This window comes from Hemiscyllium ocellatum, chromosome 19, assembly GCF_020745735.1.
Source record: "Hemiscyllium ocellatum isolate sHemOce1 chromosome 19, sHemOce1.pat.X.cur, whole genome shotgun sequence".
NCBI classification, from domain to species: Eukaryota; Metazoa; Chordata; class Chondrichthyes; order Orectolobiformes; family Hemiscylliidae; genus Hemiscyllium; species Hemiscyllium ocellatum.
In genome coordinates this window covers 16,225,304-16,246,480 of record NC_083419.1, presented here as the reverse complement: position 1 = coordinate 16,246,480, position 21,177 = coordinate 16,225,304, and the positions used below count along the sequence as shown (strand labels likewise).

Below are 21,177 nucleotides of genomic sequence, written 5' to 3'. Positions count from 1 at the left end.
AAACGTTGAATTTCCTGTTCCTTGGATGCTGCCTGACCTGCTGCGCTTTTCCAGCAACACATTTTCAGCTCTGATCTCCAGCATCTGCAGACCTCACTTTCTCCTCCAGTGGCGTTAGAGTCCTGGAGTTGGGTCTCAGGGATAGAAGGGTGTCAGGTGTGAGGGTGGGGGGCATCAGCTCTCAGTAACTGAGGATGTTGCATCCTCAGCAGACGGGAGGTGGTTATTATGCCATGGTCTGAGATATAAAGGATCTTGGGAAGGTGCACTGGGTAGGGCAAGGGGGTGGGGGGGCGGGGGGGTAGGGGGGGCAGGGAGAGGTGAGGTAGGCATTGTGGTTAATTGTGGGGGGAGGCTTTCAGTTGAATAGTTGAATAGTCACTCAGCACCAACATATAACTCTCATCCACACTCCTGAAACAATTACCTGGCCATTGGAAAATCTGGACCTTTTTACAGCGTGCATTCCACTTCATTTTCTAGCTTGTTTTATATTTTTATTTATTTTCTATCACACATAATATACGAAATAAAATGGGAAAACCAATAGACAGGCTACTCCAAAGTTCAAATTCTGTTTGCTTACCATCAGCGGCAGCATCTTTTTCCACTTCTGAAAAAACTGACTACACCAGCCTACATTAACCTCACCATGGGTGACTGCTTTATTTGATTTGATTTGATTTATTGTTGGCACATGTACCTATGTACAGTAAAAAAGATTTGTTTTGCCACAGCACAGGCAGAACATAACAAACAAAGAGATACGGACCATAGGGTACTGTAGTCATGATTTCATTACCTAGGGACTTAGCCTTTCAAATTCCTTCCTCATTAACCTTCTAAATTCCAATTTGCATAAAACCCAATTCATATAGAACTCCCACACTTCCATCCTAGACAATGCCACACATGCCATTTCCACTGTTTTTCATCAGATGAAATTCAAAATGTTTGTCTCCATCCAGAATAATTAAGTTGGAGCAAATTTCTGCTTATCCACTATCTTGAGATAGTGAAGCGATCAAGGTGTCATCAGCATTCGTGTGGAAACTGTTGTGGTGCTCTTGGTGATGTTGTAATGGGACAGCATATAGATGAGAGATAAGAAAGTACCAAGAACAGAACCTTAGGGATCACCAAACTGGGAAGGCAGGTGGCAAAGTAAACAAGTTTAGGCAGGGAGTGTCAGAAGGTTGAATCTACACTTCATGGTCATTCCAATAAAATATTAGCACAATCATTTATTGCATGTCTTATTGACATTTTAAAATTGCAAATTAATGGTTCTCAGCATTTCTTTTACCTCTTCTAGAGTTCTGCAGGTTGCTTGTGTTTCAAGAATTATGAAGACATGCTCTCTGATCTTTTGCAGAGCCACATTTAGCTGCTCTGGAAGTGGTTTATTGGGGTCCGGGATGGAGCCAGTCGCTTCCTCAAACTGTCAGGAATGGAATGTGATGAGTAAACCTAAAAGTACAACACTACACAACTGCAAGCCTTAAAGACAGATTTTACCACATTAGAAGCATATTCTATTGTTCAAATGCTCTACACAACAGAAATCTGTTGAGATTTTTAAGAAAATAAAGGAAATGTGATGCAGAGGGGTCTAGGTTTTCTAAGGTACGAGTCACAAAATGTTAGCATGCTGTACAGCAAATTATTAAGATTAGTAGAATGCTATCTTTTATTAGAAGAGGAACTATGCATGCTATGCTTTGGTTACACAGAGGATTGGTGAGACCGCATCCTGTGTGCAGTTTTAGTCTCCTTAGTTGAGGGAAGATGTAAATGTGTTGGAGGCAATTCAGAGGAAGTTTACTAGATACTACCAGGAATATTCAGGTTGTGTTATGAGGGAAGGCTGGATATACTTGGCTTGTTTCCACTAGAGGTTAGAAGTGTGAGGGAAAGCGATCCCACCAAATTTGTTGCTGGTTGTGTGGGCCTCTGCGGTCATGCATGGCTGCTATCTTGTAAATCACAAGTCAACACTGATCGCCATGTGGGGAAACTCAAAGCAGCTTGCAGCTGAGAAGGAACAGTGGCGAGGAGTGTCTCAAGTGAAATGTAGAATATCCTGAATGGTCCTGGGTTCCTGACAAAGTGGACATGAAAAGGAAGTTTCCTTTTGTGATTGAGCCCAGAACTCGCAGGCACTGTTTAAAAACTAGGGTTTTTCCTTTCAGACACAGATGAGTTTTTTTCTCTCTCTCTCTCTCTCAAAGGTAAATTCATTTGGAATGCTGCTTCTGAGGGCCATGGAGGTGGGATCAGTGAATTTTTTTAAGGTGGAGATTCTTATTAGGCAAGGGCATCAAAGGCTATTGGAGGTAGTTGGCAATTCTAAAGGCAAACTGATCAGTCATGATCTTGTTGAATGGCAGAGCAGACTCAAGAAGCCAAATGGCCTTCTTCTTCTCCTAATTCATAATGTATGTTCCTATGTGAACAACAGATTTGGCACTGCCCTTTCCACACAAAATTACGAACAGCTTTGATAGAGTAAATGGGAGGAATGTTTCAATTGCTCGCAGAGTCAATAACTAGTGGAGACAGATTTCAAAGTAATTCTCAAAAGAATGAGAGGATGATGAAAATTTGTTTTAAGTAGCAAGCCATTATGATCCGTAATTTACTGACTGCTAGGGTGGTGTTACCAGCTGCAATAGCAGCTTTCAAAAGGAAAGGGGCATTTTCTTGGAAAAGAAACTTTGCAGGACTATGAGGGAAGAGCAGAAGAGTGCAACTAGTGTTTCAAAGACACACCAGGGTATGGTATGCCAAATGGCATCCTGTGCTGTTTCATTCTAAGGTCTATCCTGAGTAATGTCACTGGAAATTACATTAAAATGTAATCTCCTCACTTATAGAATATTTTGACCTGATTAATTGAAGAAATCATTGCAATTTTCACCTTATCCTAAAATTTACATGCATCGTCTATAAGCCAAAGAACACATCCACCTTTTGAGCTGCACTCAGTATTTCGTTATGTTGATGTTCATACATATCCAACTGATGCTGTAGTTCTAACTCTCTGCGATCCCATGCTATCTGCCGCTCTTCATGGAGCTGTTGGAATTGGGTAAAGAAAGCAAATGGTCAAACTATGTAACAGGCTTCCTAAGGAGTTGGTGAAAGCAGTTAGTATTGATTCATTCAAATGAAATTAGCTTAAATTAAAATAAAATACCATTCTGAGATATCTTATGAGTAATTTGAGCTATGTCTGCAGCCTCTTTGGGAAAAACAGGCAACTTTGAACCTGTGGTTCCCAAATTCTTCACTACCGTCAGGGTATTATTGGGTTCATGCCTGGACCTGTTGTGGACTAACTGCCGGCGATCGTTGAGATTATGTACAATTGTAACTGGCAAGTGAACCAGACGGATGAAGTGGTCTTTGTGGTCTAAAAATGCAAGTGATTGTCACGGACTGATGATGCTCACCTTGTTTTGTTGAACCGTCTCTTCTTCTAGATTGTTGATGGTGTGCTCCAGCTCAGTTATTACATTGTTTAAATAAGTTATTTCTTCTTTTTGCTTATTTACGCATCGATTTGTTTTGAGATCTTGGAGACGGAGCTCTTCAATTTTTTTGTGCCATTCAATTACCTGTTGAAAATAAAGTGAACATAATGGCACAGGAAATTTATGATAATTAAAACTGGAAAAACATGCAAAATCAACAGTTTGAAAACACCATTGCTTAAATCGGCATTTGTACAAATTCTCAGCCAATTTGTCAAATGTGCAACTCCTCAAACAAACTCAGTGTATTAACATTAACAACTACAACAGAATTTACTCAATTTGCACCTGGTATCAACTTCTCCCTATAAATTCCCATGTTGTTATTTAGAATGGAAACTCCCTAAGTTACAATCACCCCCATCAACTGATGGCAAAGTGGTTGTTTCATACAGCATCTTTTACCATGTCTGGAATATAGCAGCTTCTTTGCAATACAGACTATCAGGTCTACTACCAAGTCTCCATATTTCTGTATCTTGCCAAAGTGGTATTAATAATATTCAGTTATGTGGAATAAATAAAGTATAACTTAAAAATTATAAATCACACAACACCAGGTTATAGTCCAACAGGTTTATTTGGAAGCACTAGCTTTTTAAATGCTGCTTCTTCATCAGGTGGTTGCTGCAACAGAAGCAGTGCTCCGAAAGCTCATGCTTCCAATAAACCTGTTGCACTATAACTTGGTATAGTCTGATTTTTAACTTCGTCCATCCCAGTCCAACAATGGGATCTTCAAGTCTTAAAAATTATACACTGCGCCCTAATTCCATTTCACCTGAAGACTTCGATAGGAACATATGAAGCAAGGAGCACGAGAATGCTATTCAATAGGATAATGAATAATCTGGTAATGATCTCAGTTGCACTTCTCTCAAAATATATTTCAATTATACATATTTCAACATGATCACTTCTCCTTCTTTTAAACTACAGTAGGCTCTCCCATGGGTGAAGTGATGCATCTCAGGAACGAATCAAATGTACAACTTCTAATCTAACTCCATTTTATTTTAAATAAGGAGACCGAGATTGTATAGAGTATTCCAGATGTGGTCTCACTAAGGACCTGAACACACAGAAAAATGTTCCCAATTTTATATTCCATTCCTCCTTGCAATAAACACAAACATTCCATTTGCCTTCCTAATTACTTGCTGTACCTGCATACTAAACTTTTTGTGATTCATGTACCAGGTCACTGCAAAATAATGCAAATAGCTGAGGCCCTAGCAGTGATTCCTGTAGCATTTCACCTGCTTCATCTTGTTAAAAGTACAATAAAGGTAAGAGTTCATGGTCTGAAATTGTTGAACTCAATGTCGAGACTAGAAGAATATTAAGTGACTAAGTGAAGAATGAGGTGTTGTTTCTTCAGCTTACGGTGTGCTTTACTAGAATATAGCAGCAGGTCTAGGACAGAGTATGAGCATGGGAACAAGCTGCTGCATTGAAATAGCAGGTCCTTGGAAGATCAGAGTCATGCTTGTGGACTGAGTAGAGGTGCTCTTCGAAATGGTCAGGGGGGCGGGCGGGGGCAAGGGTGGTGTTGGATAGGATTCGGGGTTGCATGGGGGTTCAGTGTTGGACAGAGTTGAGGGGCTGGCGGGGGCTCGCGTGCGGTGTGCTGCTGCCTCGTCTCCTGAACGGATCGCGGACTGAACAGAAAACTCCCAGCCCCAGAGGAAAGGCATTGAATCAACTAACCGAATGAAATAGTGACCGCCCATCTCGTTCGGATAATCGAGGTTCCTCTGTACTCTATTTTCTCCTTTCTAAAAATTTATTCTTTGCTGGTTTTTAATTTTTTGCAGATTGTTTCTATCTTTCATTTCTCTATTTAACCATGGATGGTGTATCGTTCTCAAAAAAAGTGGGGATAAATCTTTGTTGAGAATTATTAAAATTCTATTTCAGTCTGCCACTGCATTTTGACTGTCCTTTCTTTCAGCTAGTTTTTTAACTAGTTTTCACTTTTGGTATCACACAATATTATGATTACCTTGATTCAGATTTAACCACTAATCTGAGGCTCGTTACTCTCGCTCAAACTGAACATGAAATTCAATCACATTACAATCACTGTAACTTAGAGGCTTCTTACTAAGATTTTATCAATTAATCCTGTCATCCTGCTCATTATCAGCTCTTGGATAATTTGCTCCTTGGTTAAATAAATATTTAACGATCAAATGACTACAGTCCATGAAGTATACTCTTTGAGCAGAGAGAGAAAACCCTGCTCTATCTTCTATTCTGCCAGAGTTGCAACCTCTTCCACAACCCCTGAAATCCTAGCTAAAATATTCAAACTCTCTCTGCCAGTACATCCAAACTATCCTAAGAAACCATCTTAAAAGTACCCTCTGAACTAATTTCCCAGGCTACCTTTGCCATTCAGACTTGCCCAATCTACAAATATTCTGAAATAACCAATTATTATTGTGGTACTTACATCCCCAAATAGTTTTTCTAGGATACACCAAGGTAATTAGTGTTAGGGAGCCTAGAAATTACGCTCATAAATAACTACCTGTAATACCTAACTCCTAATCCTGCCCAAACCGATTGCTTGTTTTTTCAGGTCAAGGTAATCTCTCACAATTATACTGACATCCTTAGTTAACTGAGCTTCCCCACCACCCTTTCCTACCTTCCTATCTATTGACTTATCAAATATTTTTAATATTTAGGTGTTACCCTTGGTAATCTTCCAATCAGATTTTGTTCTACAGGTAACTGACAACTTGTAACCCAGCTAAAAACGCAGATGAAAACCGACCAAAAAACAACAGATCTACCTGCACTGATATTCCTGCAGATGGTCATAATAAGGGCAGAGTAGGGTTTTGTCATTCACTGGGAAAGTATCCTATCCTTCAAAGATGCCAAATAGTCAGATTTACTGGTGACTCTTGCAGTCTGGCAGTCCCAGAGCTTAGGAGATATTGAGGTCTGCAGATGCTGGAGAAAGCACGGGTCAGGTGGCATCCGAGGAACAGGAGGGTCGACATTTCTAGTGTATCACAGTCCTGATGAAGGATTATGCCCGAAACATTGACTCTCTTGCTCCTCAGATGCTGCCTGACCTGCTGTGCTTTTTCCAGCATCACACTCAGTCCCAGAGCTTGGTAGTGGATACTGCTGAATCTGCTCCCAGGCCACTAAAGACCTGGTGAAGGACTTTGGACGTACTGAGCAGAGAGAGTATGAAGATTTTAGCAAGGATTTCAGGGGTTGTGGAAGAGGTTGCAACTCTGGCAGAACAGAAGACAGAGCAGGGTTTTCTATCTCTGCTCAAAGAGTAACCTTGATGGATTGTAGCCATTTGATTGTTAAATATTTATTTAAATATGGTGGGTAGAATTATTGATTGTAGTAAGGCGGCATGGGATGATTATTTAAATAGAAACAATATGTAGGGTATGGAAAAAGGCAGGAATTTAGCACCAATTCTCAGATAGCTGAAATAGTCATGATGGGACAATGGCGTCCTTCTGTACTGTAACCATTCCACAATTCCTGCCTTTATCAGGCGGCATGGTGGCTCAGTGGTTAGCACTGCTGCCTCACAGCACCAGGGTCCCTGGTTCAATTCTGGCCTCGGGCAACTGCATGGGTTTCCTCTGGATACTTTGGTTTCCTCTCACAATCCAAAGATGTGCAAGTTAGGTGAATTGGCCATGCTAAATTGCCCATAGTGTTAGGTGCTTTAGTCAGAGGGAAATGGGTCTGGATGGTTTGCTTTTCGGAGGGTCAGTGTGGACTGGTTGGGCCGAAGGGCCTGTTTCCACACTGTAGGGAATCTAATCCCTTTAAGGAATGTCCACATAATCTCCAATACACTGGTTAGCACAATGCTATCCGTAATCACTTTGGATCTATTGTACCTTTCCTGTATATGTCACAGTTACTTTCAGTCACACTTGACTATAAAAACTGACTTCCCAAAAGCAAGGTCACAGGAAGTCTGAAACAAAAACAGAAACTGGTAGAGAAACTTAGCAGGTCTGACAACGTCTCTCAGAATGGCAGACTCAAAATGGTAACTCTGATTTCTATCCACAGATGTTGCCAGACCTGCTGAGTTTCTCCAGCAATTTCTGTTTGTGTTTCAGATCTCTGGCACTCGCAATTCTTTGTTTTATCATGAGAAGTCTGTCAGTTGATCATACGTTAAGCCAAAATTCAGTTTTAAAACTTTCCAACCTTTTGTGCTCCTTTTGCATCCTTTAGTGATCCTATCAATTCCTCTAGCCCTTTCAGCTTCAGTTCCAGTTCCAATGCCTTGTCTTCTGCCACTCTCCTCTCCTCTTGGGAACGTTTAACATCCTGCATGATCTTCAGCTTGTCATCCTGTAGCTGCATCATAGTCTTTGAGAACTTCTCTTGCTGTGCAAGAGGCAGGGCTCCACTGAACTGCCTTCGCAAGGACTGAATAGTTTGCCGCAGGTGCTTCGCCTTGTTCTTGCCTTCTAGCCGGGTGTGGAAAAGGGTCTGATCCTTCTCATCCAGTTTCTGCATCAGCCGCAGGTTGCAGGCCTCCATTTTTTGCAGCTTGCTTGCAAATGCCTGCAGCTTGCTAACAGCAGTGGCTTCACTCACCTGCAACGCGATAATGTGTTGGTGCAATGTTGCAATGAGAGCTCTCTCATCTGACTGTGCCTGAATGAGAAGAATATCATGAACAGATATTTATACAGACAATCTATAGCCGATAGTGGGCAATCTGACATTTTGAGCAATTCTTAGCAATTTATTTTGATGATTTCATGTTCATGGGGTTTAAGAATGTTAATTGTTTAAAAATCAAATGCTGGAATATCCTCTGCAGGACATACACCAGCAATGGAGGAATTCATCCGAAATAGACATCGAGCTAGATTTGGAAAATGACACAGAAAAGAGAAAGGCCAATTGGTTCTATGTGCCTGTTCAGATTCTTTGAAAGGGGTGTCTAACTGGAATTCTTCCTCTGCTTTTCCCCACAGTTCAATAAATATTTTCCCTTTAGGTATTTATATAATTTCCTCTTGAAAGTTACTTTTGAATCTTTTTTGTGACTGTTTCAAATTATGCATTCTAGATCAAAAGAATCTGTGTTCTTCATGCTGCTCCCACTGCTTTTATTTAATACCAGAAAACTTCCCTGCATTATTACTGAACCTTTGCACTCTGAAAACAATTTCTCCTTTTTATTGTTTCAAAAACTTTGATGATTTCGAAGAATTTTGTCAAATGTTCTTTTCTCTATGAAGAACAACCCCAGCATCTTCAATCTCTCCACTAAGAGCAAAAACATTTATGCCATTTGCATTGCTGAGAATTTGCCAGTATTTTATTTCAGATTTTCAGCAACTGCAGCATTTTGCTTAAGAAAATTAGTGACAGGGATTGTGCATTGGCAAATTAACCCATCAATAAAATCAATAATAAAAAACATGTAAAGGTCCCTTAACACATCACTGATAATGTACAAATGACAAAATTAAATCCCAAATCATTCTGGAATATGTGGTTGAGAAATTGAGACAACTTTAATCTATTTGGTAAGTACTGAAAGCCCACTGAAACACAAAGGTAACCCTGCTAAATTCTGAACAAATTAAGATAGATTTAAAGTATCTCTATCTAGTACAATATTTTTCATTTTCTCACATGGGCTAAGAACTTCTAAGAAGTTTTTCATGGAATCCAGATGTCTCTGACTAGGTAAACATTTGTTGCCTATCCCTGTTTGCCCTAGAACTGAACGGCTTGCTTAAGTGGTCAATTAAAAGTCAGCCATATTGTGATAGGTCTGAAGGCACATGCAGGTTAGACTGGATAAGGATGACAGATTACCTCTTCAAATGGGTGCTAGCGAACTAGATGAGATTTTGAACTCGGGTGAGGCAATGGTCTAGTGATATTATCACTAGACTCTTATCAGTGCAGAGACCCAGGCAATGTTCTAAGTACCTGGTTCAAATGCCATCATAGCAGATGGTGGAATTTAAATTCAATAACAATCTGGAAATAGAAGTCTAATGATGAACACAAAACCAATGCTGATTGTCAGGAAAAACCTATCTGGTTCACTAATATCCTTTAGGAAAAGAAATCTGCCATCCTTATCTGGTCTGGCCAATGTGTGATCCCAGACCCATGGCAATGTGGTTGACTCTCAACTGCCCTTGGGGCAATGAAGGGATAGACAATGAATGCTGATCCAGTCAGTAATACCCACATTCCATGAATGAAAATCTTTTAAAAATTACAGCAATTAATGATGGTTAAAAATTCACAAATATAATCAAGTTGATGCAAAATTCATTAATTTCTTTTAATGGGAGGCATTTGGGGATGATGTGGCACACTGTTTTAAAATTCTCATATGTGAGATTAGAAGTGAAGAACACTGGACCAGTCAAGCACTCTATTCTTAATTAATTCATAGTTTAAAGTACAGCTCTCTTTGTGCTTTTACATAAACTGTGAACTTATAGTATGCAACATGTAAATAAACCAACTCTTCAAGGCCTTCTGCAATTGACTCAAACATTGTAATCACAAAGCGCTATCAAAAGATAGTGCAGGTTAACACTTATATCAGTATTCTGCAAAAGCATCTTATTTGCAAAAGAAAATCCTGGACTAATTAAATCACTATTTATTTTGAAGATCCCTCAGTGGCAATTTAAAATATTAGCATAAAGCCTGACCAATAACATTTTTTATATGCCTCTTAACGAAAAGCTTTTTGTTAAAATGTAAAAATGCGAAATATGCCCTAACCTGGTAATCAAGTACTTGCTTCCTAAGTGCCTCCACCTCTTTCTCCCTGGACTGCTGGCGGGCTTCCAACGCTGCAACTTGCATTTTCGCTATGTCTGCAACATCTCTTAACCTGATGGATAAGAGCATTCCACAATTATTGTTATAATTTCTTTACATAAAATATGAATGCATTTCAAAGTTGTTTTGCTCTGGGCAGTCCCTTTTAAGACATGTCCATACATACCCACTCTTCAAATTATGATAGCAAAAAAAGGATTTGGGGACGGAGGGTACATGTCAACAAACAACTTGCTGTCTTTTAATTCAAATTATAATGAACAAAATTTCATTTTACAATACTATTAACTTACTTGGACACCTCAACTTTTAACTCAGATTCTGATTTCTCCAGTTCAGTGATGCGGCTCCTGTCTGCATTACTCACTGCTTGGCTTACACTGTTGGCCAACTCATCTCTCAGGTTTTGTTCCACTCTCTGGGCCTCCAGATTTATTTTGGTTACCTGGCAAAAAAGCAGGAGAATACATTAAATTATTTTTCCCCTTTTATTCATTCATGGGATGTGGACGTGCTAACTTGGCCAGGATTAACTGCTCGTCCTCAAAGGTCTTGAAGAAGGTGGTGGTGGAGCTGCCTTCTTGAATCCCGACAGTCACAGAGGCATGCAACATGGAAACAGACCCCTTGGTCCAACTTGTCCATGCCGACCAGACATCCCTGTCTGATCTAGTTCCATTTGCCAGCATTTGGCCCATATGAACCAAGAATGAACCCCTTCTTGTTCATTAACCCATCTCGATACCTTTTAAGTGTTGCAATTGTATTCACCTCCACCACTTCCTCTGGCAAGTTGTTTCAAACACACACCACCTCTCAGTGCTGGTAAAGAGTTCCAGGATTTTAATCCAGCAATTTTGAAGGAATGGGTGATATATTTCTAAGTGAGGATAGTAAGTGACTTGAAGGGAAACTTGCAGGCGGTGGTGTTCCCATGTATTTTATGCCCATATCTGTTGAGATGTTCAAGGTCACATTTTGCAAAGTATTGTCAAGGGGCCCTGGTGAGTTACTGTAGTACATCTTATACATGCTACCCACTGCCTCCACTGTGCATTGATGGTGAAGAGTGTGCATGTTGGAAATGGTGGATGGGGTTGCCAATTAAACAGACTTTTTTATCCCCAGTGGGGTCAACCTTCATGAGTGTTGTTGAAGTAGCACCCATCGAGGTAAGTGGAGAGTATTCCATCATATTACCGACGGATGCTTTGTAGATAATAAAAACAAGAAAACTACTGCCAAATGGACACGTCAATAAAAAAGACAAACATCCATTTTATATCCCATTCACTGAATGTAAGGAAAATTTCACAGGAAAGTGATTCACAAGTTTGCAACTTGGAATGAAACACAAAACTACCAATAACTTTGTTGCATTAGCACAGAATAAATTTCATGTCTTGATAGTAGACAAAAGACTAACATTCTTCCAGCTTAGGGAATTCTAAGACAGCTTACAGGCAATTAAGTATTATTAAAAATTATTATCTAGGGAAAATGGGACAACCATTTTGCTCACAGCAGAGTTACCCAAACAGCAGTGGGCTAATTTGTTTTAGAGATATCAGAAATATAAAAAGAAAATGAAATAAATGACCATCTGATTGTCTATTTCAAAGCATTTATAGTCAATGGAATGCTTTTGAAATGCATTCGCTGTGAAAACATCGGAAACAGCAGCCAACTTGCATACAAGTTCCCACTTATAGGAATATTATAATGACTGGATAATCTGTTTTTGTAACGAGAGGAATGAGTATTGGCTAGGACACGGAGGATAACTTCAAAATAGTGTTATAGAATATTTTAAATCCTATATCCTAAATTTGAAAAGATAGACAGGATAGCAGTTTAACTGCACCTCTGACAGTGCTGCAGTGCCTCAATACCATACTGAAGTGTCAGCTTTGACTATGAACTTAACTGTCCAGAATGTAACTTCCAAGTTGCAAGAGTATTATCAGTGAAACAAGGTTATTGTGCTATTAAAATATCTGCCAAATGGAAACCAGACTCCTTGCTATAAAATAAAGTCTGAACTCAGAGGCTTCATTGTCTTTGCAAACTGCTAGGGCTGCATTTTCATGTGGACGCAGGAAAATCTGACCTGTGCATCTTCCTGGTTTGCAAATGCACATTAAACATGTGTGACTTTACAAGGGAAGTACATCTTTAAATAAGAGATTTGGTTTGCAGTGGATTCTGAAAGATTCTGAATGGTATGAGAGAACCATGGTGGGCAAGGTGAGTTGATTAGAAGGCCCACCATGATTCTCCAACACAGCAGGCCAACTCCCTGTATAGTTCACAGACCCAGAAAACCCAACCTTATTACCTCAATACCCTTCCAACACACCCAACACAAATCCCTTATTGGCTCTTCAGCCAGCAAGCAAAAAGTCTAATGCCACAACAATACGACAATAAGGGACAGTCATGTTTTAGATGAGGAGAAAATTCTTCTTTCAATGAATCTGAATCTTTGGAATTTTGTATCCCAGCAAACCGTGGATAGTCAGTCATTGAGTATATTCGGTGCTGAGATTTTGGATTCTAAGTGAATTAAGGAATAGAGGAAGTGAAAGAGAAAGTGAAATTGACGTTGAAGATCAACTATGATCTTACTGATAGTATGGCCTACTACTGTTCCTTCATATGTTACCTTCTTTAGTAGCCTGTGCTCGATAGAATGTCACATCTTAAAATGTATATAGAGCAATCTCATTAAAGAACAAGTAAATAGAAGCCACAATTCTTCATGCAAACAATAAAATTTACATGATAAAATGCTCAGGTATGAAAAGACTACCAGTTAATAAACAGGACCAACCGGAGAATGAATTGAACAATACTTTTGGAAATTACTGATCACCAAGTCTGTTCCTGAACTGTCAGGAAACAGCGAGCGATTGCCCAATAGCAGATCAACAGATTATTAAAAAAATGTCATAACCAACAAATGTAAAGGAATAAAAATGTATGCAATCACAGAATTTTACAATACTGAGGAAAGCCATTTGGACAATTGCGCTAACAATGACTCTCTGAAACAATTTTCATACCATGTGATAGTTTGCTACAACGTTTAACCAGAATGCCAACAAGTTTATTATAACTGATTTTCCACACAAACAAATATTTTAAAAGTGCAACATACTTCAGAGAATTTGGATTCAAGCTCAGAGTTTCGTTCATCAACTTGCTTTAGCGTGTCACGCACATGTTCGTACATCGTTTGAGCATGTTCTGCCCTTTGCCGTTCATTTAGTTCCTTCATTTCCAGCATGGTAATCTTCTTGGAGATGGAAACAATTTCACTGTTGGTAATTGCTTTTGTTTCTTTATCCATGGCAGTTGGTCCTCCAAAAATAAAACCAAAACCCTTAATTGCTTTTATTCGGTTTATAAGTTAGCTCAGAACTGAAAACACGGAAGTATTATCTATTACAAACGCTAAAATATAATAGAATTTTGATAGTTTTAATTTGACATGTTATAATAAATGACTGGGGGAGGTGGGACTTGAACCTCAATTGTACAGCCCAGAGGTAGGGACATTGTCACTGTATTGTATGAGCCTTTAACATAATAGAATTTATCTAATCTGCAGGACAATGAATTGCAATCAATTAATTAGGCCCTATACAGAAGAACCTCGATTATCGGGCATTCGATTAAAGGAAGATCGAATTTTCTGGCAGGGTCCTGTTGCTCAGCTAAACTATGTTATCCAGCATTCAGTTATCCTGAATTCAATTAACCAAATGAAATACTCTTGTCCGTGTCCTTCGGATAATCAAGGTTCCTCTGTATATCGCGCATGCGGAGTCAAGAATGGTGGTATTGCATGCCATGAGCATCCACATCGTCAACTCTGATGAGCCTTAGATGGTTGTACTCAGCTCATCCTTTGATCCAGACTTGCTTAGAAGCCCATGTCCAATTTGGCTTACTTCATATCATTTCAGCATCTGAGTATACCCACAAAGATACTAGCCCTGACAGGAGCCCAGTCAGAATGTTGAAGATAGTTGCTCCCACAGTCAAGCCATACAAATAAGAGCTGCAAAACTGGCATTTCCCTGATAGTTTAGAACATTTCCTCGTAATGTTGAAGTACCCATAAGAAACTAGGTAGCTTGAACCAAATCAGCACCACCTTGTTAGTGATGGGGTGTCATTAAACAATGCCTCCTCACTAATGGCTAGTTCACCAAAGTTAATCCCATGTTTCATAGGAGCACTGGAATAAGAATGGGCCATTCAGACCATTAAGCGTGTGCTGCTATTTAACCAGATTATGGCTGAACTTTTATCTCAAAGCCAATTCCCACACTATTTCCATGTTGTTTCATGTCTTTAATAACCATAAATCTCTTTTTTGAACATTTTCAATGACAGAGCCTCCACATCTTTCTTGATGGTGGGGATGGGAAATACTCCAAAGATTCACCATCCTCTCATGTCAGTCCTAAATAGCCTAGCTGTTACTCTGATGGCCCTTATTCCTGCAGAGCCACTGGATCTCCAGAACACAAGTGCAACAGCTGATAAACGAATAATGTTTAGCTCCACAAATAATAAGGCAGCCCATGCTGGACTACAACGGAATCTGGTAACATACAGATTTGAGTTAGCAAGTGGCAAGCAATACGCCATACAAATGGCCTACAAAGATAATCATTGGTCAGCTGGAGAGTTTTAATCACAATTGGGATCAGGATCCTTGCTCAACTAATATTCATACTGTTTTACACCTCTTGCAGGAGGTTACAAGGATTCTGTTTATATTGAGGAATACATGTTATGTGTGACAAACAGAATAAACTGGTACTTTCCCCTGTCTATCACTTGTCATAGATATTTTCTAAGCAACCAGATGTTATTGCATACGTTTGAGACAGCTGAACCCTGAGCTCCTGGCTCAGAGATACCATTGCACTGCAACAACCTCATCATTTAACATAGTTTCTTATGAGACAGAGATTAGCTTTGAATTGCTGACTTATTCAACTAAATTCCATCAGGTAGATGTGAACCCATAGCATGAGCTTGGGAGCTTCGAACTCTAGTCCACTGACACTACCATTATGCCATGATGTTGATAACATTTTACCATTTGCCACTGTGGGATTTGAATGCATGCCCCCAGAACAATGGTCCACGCTTACAGACTAAACGTCCAGTGGTGTTATCATCAGACCATCACATTCCCTTTTCACTTGTCATACATTCCTTTCCTTAATCGCAAACAATCACTGCCTTTGCAATTCAATGCACAGTGTCTAAGGGTCACCATTGATTAGACCTTGAACACATTTGATGATTAGTTAGACCTCAGTTGGAGGGGTGTGTGCAGATTTGCATGCCAGACTTCCAGGAGGATATAAACGCATTGGAGAATACTGAACAGGTTTACAAGAATAGATCTAGGGATGAGGAACTTCAGTCATGAAAACTGATTGGAGAAATTGGTACTGTTTTCCTGGATTAAAAATTTCCATTCATTGCAGGTTCAACAACGGAGGTGGGAGTGGGGGTGGGGAGGGCAGATTTAAAGTCATTGGCAAAACAAACAAATGCAATGTGAGAAAATAATCTTTTCATTAAGTAAATAATTTACGGTCTGGAATACAGTTGCTGGAAGTGTGGTGTAGGCAGGTTCCAATGAGGTATTCAAGAGAACATTAAATGATTATTTAAAGAGAAACATTGTGCAATGTTATGAGGAATAGCCGAGAGAGTCAGGCTAAGACATAACAATAATTCAGAAAGCTGGTGCAGACGTGAGACAATTCTATGACGATTAATTGCAGCCATAACAACATTCAAGAAGTTCAACACTATGCTTGCTGGACACAGCATTTTGATCAATTCACTCCGCTGGATCTTCTCTTGCCAGTTTTCAGGACAACAAACATATTTTATAAAAACTTGCCCAAGTTATTTAAATACTATTACTCTCCAGTAACAGCAGTATCTACTTCATCAGCAGGAGAAAGAATCCCTTGTGGAAATATTATCACCTTCTGAATTTATTTCAAGACAACTTACCATCTTAGAATTCTCCACACCACGATTGCAACAACACAATCCTCACAAGAGCAGCAGTGCCTAAAGGTGTCAGACATCTAGAGATAGGCAATAAATGTGCTCCTACTCATTTGCCAACATTTCAAAATCAAATTATAATAACAGGAAAATGAAGGTTTTGCAGAAATGCAAAATAGTAAACACCAAATTAAACAGGAGACAAAAACAGGAGGTTTACCAGGATGTTGCCTGGTATGGTAGGAAGATCGTATGAGGAAAGGCTTAGGCACTTGGGGCTGTTTTCATTGGAGAAAAGAAGGTTTAGGGGTGACTTGATAGAGGTGTACAAGATGATTAGGGGTTTAGATGGGGTTGACCATGAGAACTTTTATCCACGTATGGAGTCAGATATTACGAGGGGGCGTAGCTTTAAATTTAGGGGTGGTAGGTATAGGACAGATGTTAGGGGAAAATTCTTTACTCAGCGAGTCGTGAGTTCATGGAATGCCCTGCCAGTAACAGTGGTGGACTCTCCTTCTTTATGGGCATTTAAATGGGCATTGGATAGGCATATGGAGGAAAGTGGGCTAGTGTAGGTTAGGTGGGCTTGGATCGGTGCAACATCGAGGGCCGAAGGGCCTGTACTGCGCTGTATTTTTCTATGTTCTTACATGTTTACAACATGGATGTATACATGTATTTGAAATAAATTGGGTTTGTCACAGTAATATGATACTTGCCTAGCTTCTCTATTTCTTCTAAGGCTTGCTCCAATGTGTGCTGCTTTTCCTTTGTAATTTCCAGTTCCTTGTTTAAGGCTCGAATTTGCTCACGTAGCACTGTATTTTCACCCTGAAAGAAAAACATGTTGTGACACACTGAACTCATCCTTTTATTTTGCTTTGAAACCCTCCTTATTGCTAACATCTCTGCCAGTATCTCAACTGTTAGTAGTATTGAACAGTATGTCCAGAAACAAATAGGAAATATTTGTCTTTGTAGTCTATTCTGAAAACAGAAATGTGTTCAAATCATGATTTGAACTATTCTGATAAACTTCCTCTGCATCCTCTTAAAGACCCTCAGATCCTTCCTAAAGTGTTTGACCAGTAGTGGGTACAATATTCTGGTCTTCTGTGGAATGCTGAAAAGAAAATCAATCAAGGCATTGCACAATAGTAACAGAAGCATTTAAATCAATGGAATATTTCTGAATACTTTTAAAGTGGATGTTGAAGATTTGTGCTCGACAGTGGAATCAAGGGTTATCCAAGGTAGATGGGAATTTGAAATGTAACCATGATCATATAAAATGGCGAAGCCCACTTGAGGGATGAAGAGTCTACTTCTGCTCTCATTTCATATGCTCTCTTGGAAGGATAATTATATATAGTATTTAACAACTGTGTGATGCTCCCAATCCATTCCTTTCTTCAACAGTCAGACAGTAAAAGCAACATCTACCCCACTACTTAAAAACAACACTTACTGAAAGGTTCAGTTTCCCAAATACAGAACACAAAAATGTTAAAACCAACTCCTCTCATCTTATTTTCCGAAACAATATGTTTTCAGTATGTGAATACTGCAACAGCAATTCTCTTTACATATTGCTCATACACCTTTACCTATGTTATTGAAAAGAGAAATATTTTCATCTTGTATTCATCAGCATAAGTACAAGAGTTATTTACACAATGAGGGAAATGCTTGCTGATTTGTCTGAGGCAAGACAACTCAAATTGACATGGAGAAAAGAACAGAACATCACAGGCTCACCAAGATTCCAGGTAACTCAAATAGGAATCAAGGTTTGAAGAGGTCACACTGGACTCAAAACATGAACTGTTTCTTTCTCCACAGATGCTGCAAGACATACTTCCCCAGCACGGTGTGTGCGTGTTTCAGATTATCAGCATTTACAGTATTTTGGCTTTAGTGAATATACTCCTTTTGTTTTCAAAAAACAGGTCCCTGTGCACGAGTGTCTGTTGCCTCTACCAAGTGGAAATGAGTCACATAATGTCTCTGCCTGATTTACTTTAACTTGCAAATTATCTTAGCTATTGGCACCTTTAGGGTTGTATAGGAAATGCAGTCCAATCAAAAAATCACATCAAACAGCAATTAGCGCTGAAAAATGTGTTGCTGGAAAGGCGCAGCAGGTCAGGCAGCATCCAAGGAGCAGGAGAATCGACGCCTCGGGCTGAAGAAGGGCTTATGCTCAAGGCATCGATTCTCCTGCTCCTTGGATGCTGCCTGAACTGCTGCGCATTTCCAGCAACACATTTTTCAGCTCTGATCTCCAGCATCTGCAGTCCTCACTTTCTCAAACAGCAATTAGCCAAGCTCATAATATGGTTTATTTATGCTCATTATAATCAACAGATATTCATACACAAGGATCCATTCTCTACACACATTCAAGCATTGGTGCTTTTCTTAAATGACTTAAATTACACTGGAGCATGGGCATCATATAGCTCCCTAATGCCCCGGCCAATTAGAATTGACTTGCCCAACAATTGGCTTGTTGTTTTCTTCCAACGTCCTGCTTGTTTACTTTGGATTCCAGCATCGGCAGTTTTTAAAAATTTCTTGCCAAACAATCAGCACCCCTTTCTCCTGTTGTTTAACATGCTGCAAATGTTTGCAATTAGGCATTCTTGCATTTGTCCTGATGAGAACGTGACGATAGGCTTTGGCAACATGTCTTTCTTTTCAGCAATATTCATGTTCTGAACTATCAAGTGACTGTTTCCCTTAATGTTCAGGAACCAAAAGTGAAAATAACTTATCTCAGTTCTGATTAATTAAATTTACAACATTTGCTTACCTCCAAATGCTCTAGATCAGTGGTTTTCTGGACCAATAGATTGTCTTTCTGCAGCAGATCCCTATACTTAGCTGTGAGTTCGTTGTGCTGCTTATTAGCTCGTTCCAGGTCTGATATAGGTACACTTTCATCCAAAGCTTTCTGCAATGCAGCAATTTTAAAACTAGCCATGTCCTAGAAATAGATTGATCAACAAACAGGTGAACACCACAAACATTTATAATGTAAAAAAGATACCCTGTACTTATAGGGAGGTGGCACGATGGCTCAGTGGTTAGCACTGCTGCCTCACAGCACCAGGGACCCGGGTTCAATTCCTGCCTTGGACAACTTTCTGTGTGGAGTTTGCACATTCCCCCCCACCCCGTGTCTGCATGGGTTTCCTCTGGGTGCCCATTGTGTTAGATGCATTAGTCAGGGGTAAATGTAGAGGAATGGGTCTGGGTGGGTTTCTCTTCGCAGGGTCGGTGTGGACTTGTCGGGCCGAAGGGCCTGTTTCCACACTGTAGGGAATCTAATCTAATCATGTTAAAGTAAAGCTGGCAATTAATAAGCTGTGAAGAAACACAAGTTCCTAATGGATTTTGACAGCATGGATGTGGAAAGGATGTTCTGTCTTGGAAAAAGTCTAGAAGTGGAAGTCACTGCTTAAAAATAAGACAGACAAGTAGAAATTTTTTTGAGAGTCTCTGGAACTCTCTTTCTCAAAAGACAGTGGTAGAAAATTCAGAGTCTATGGGTGTTTATGAGAACAGTTCAAAGGATGAGACACTTCAGTTATGAGGAAAGTTGGGATTTCTGAAGGCTACAAGAAGATCTGATAAAAGTTTTCAAAACAGTGAGGGTCTGGGCAGACTGAATATTGAAAAAAAAACTGTTACCACTCACAAATGGAAGTTTGCCCAGGGGGTGAGCAGCGGGCATGCATACTCACTGGACCCTGGTTGAGGAACTGGTCAAATCTCGTGAGGTCTGGGGAGGCAGATCCAGGAAAAAATTGAAGAGAAGCTGGCTCCTGGATCTGCTATGCTGCAAGACTGGAAAAACGACTGATGAGCACGGGCTGCAGGGGTGGAGGCAGAGATTGACTCCTCCAAGTGCCGGATTGAAGCCCTGGAAACACAGGTCTGGTTGGATCTGGTAGACAATCTTGAAAACAGAGGCAGAACAAAGAACCTGCACATTGTTGGCAAAGGGACAGAAGGTGAGCGACCGGTGGAAATCTTCAAGAAGTGGTTCCTCGAGTTCCTTGGTTTGGAGGCTCAGAAGGGAAGGATAACAATTGAAAGAGCCCGCCGGAATCGAGGCACAAAAAAACCAGGTGCAGATCAGCACCCACACCCTGTCGTGGTAAGGTTCCATCACTATAAAGACAAGCAGAGGGTTATGGAAGCCTCTAGAACCCAGGGGAGGGACCTGAAGGCGTTGGTATGTGGCGGCTCCAGGGTCATGTTTTTTCAAGACTTGGTTTGGAGGCTCAGAAGGAAAGGATAACAATTGACTTCTCGGCAGCAGTGGTCTGGAAAAGTAAGTCCTACAATGGCGTCGAGGAGATTGAGAGATCTTGGGATCCAGTATTCTTTAAGATATCCAGCAGTGCTTCGGATCAACGATAATGGATCCATACATTTGTTCGACTCACCAGAGAAAGCAAAGAACTTTGTGGATGTGCTGACTTAAGTTGAACGGCTGAATAGGTATAGAGGACAGAGCTGTTCAGGTTTGCTTTTCTTTAAAATGGACTTGGTGGAGTCTCTTTTCTGGAAATACGTTGTGTGAAATTATGTCAGGGATGGACAGAGTATTTCTAATTTCTAAGTTATGTTAAGGTATGGGTGATATGTTTATTTTTAGTTTGCTTGTTGATAGTACTAACCTTGCTCTTAGGTGTTTTTGTTCTCTACCGGGTGGTCGGTGAATGTGGTGCGA

At 40.0% G+C, this 21,177-nt stretch overlaps 1 protein-coding gene across 1 annotated transcript in view; it reads right to left on the bottom strand.

Annotated features, from left to right (window-relative positions):
- cep290 (centrosomal protein 290) overlaps window positions 1-21,177 on the bottom strand; it is a 144,830-nt gene that overhangs the window by 57,583 nt on the left and 66,070 nt on the right. The window contains exons 26-34 of the mRNA XM_060839688.1: window positions 19,249-19,422; window positions 17,153-17,264; window positions 13,537-13,739; window positions 10,670-10,821; window positions 10,317-10,428; window positions 7,749-8,204; window positions 3,456-3,620; window positions 2,971-3,078; window positions 1,307-1,441 (exon numbers count right to left, since the gene is read on the bottom strand). Of these exons, the coding sequence (XP_060695671.1) occupies window positions 1,307-1,441; window positions 2,971-3,078; window positions 3,456-3,620; window positions 7,749-8,204; window positions 10,317-10,428; window positions 10,670-10,821; window positions 13,537-13,739; window positions 17,153-17,264; window positions 19,249-19,422 (1,617 nt within the window). The remainder of the gene's footprint in view (window positions 1-1,306; window positions 1,442-2,970; window positions 3,079-3,455; window positions 3,621-7,748; window positions 8,205-10,316; window positions 10,429-10,669; window positions 10,822-13,536; window positions 13,740-17,152; window positions 17,265-19,248; window positions 19,423-21,177) is intronic.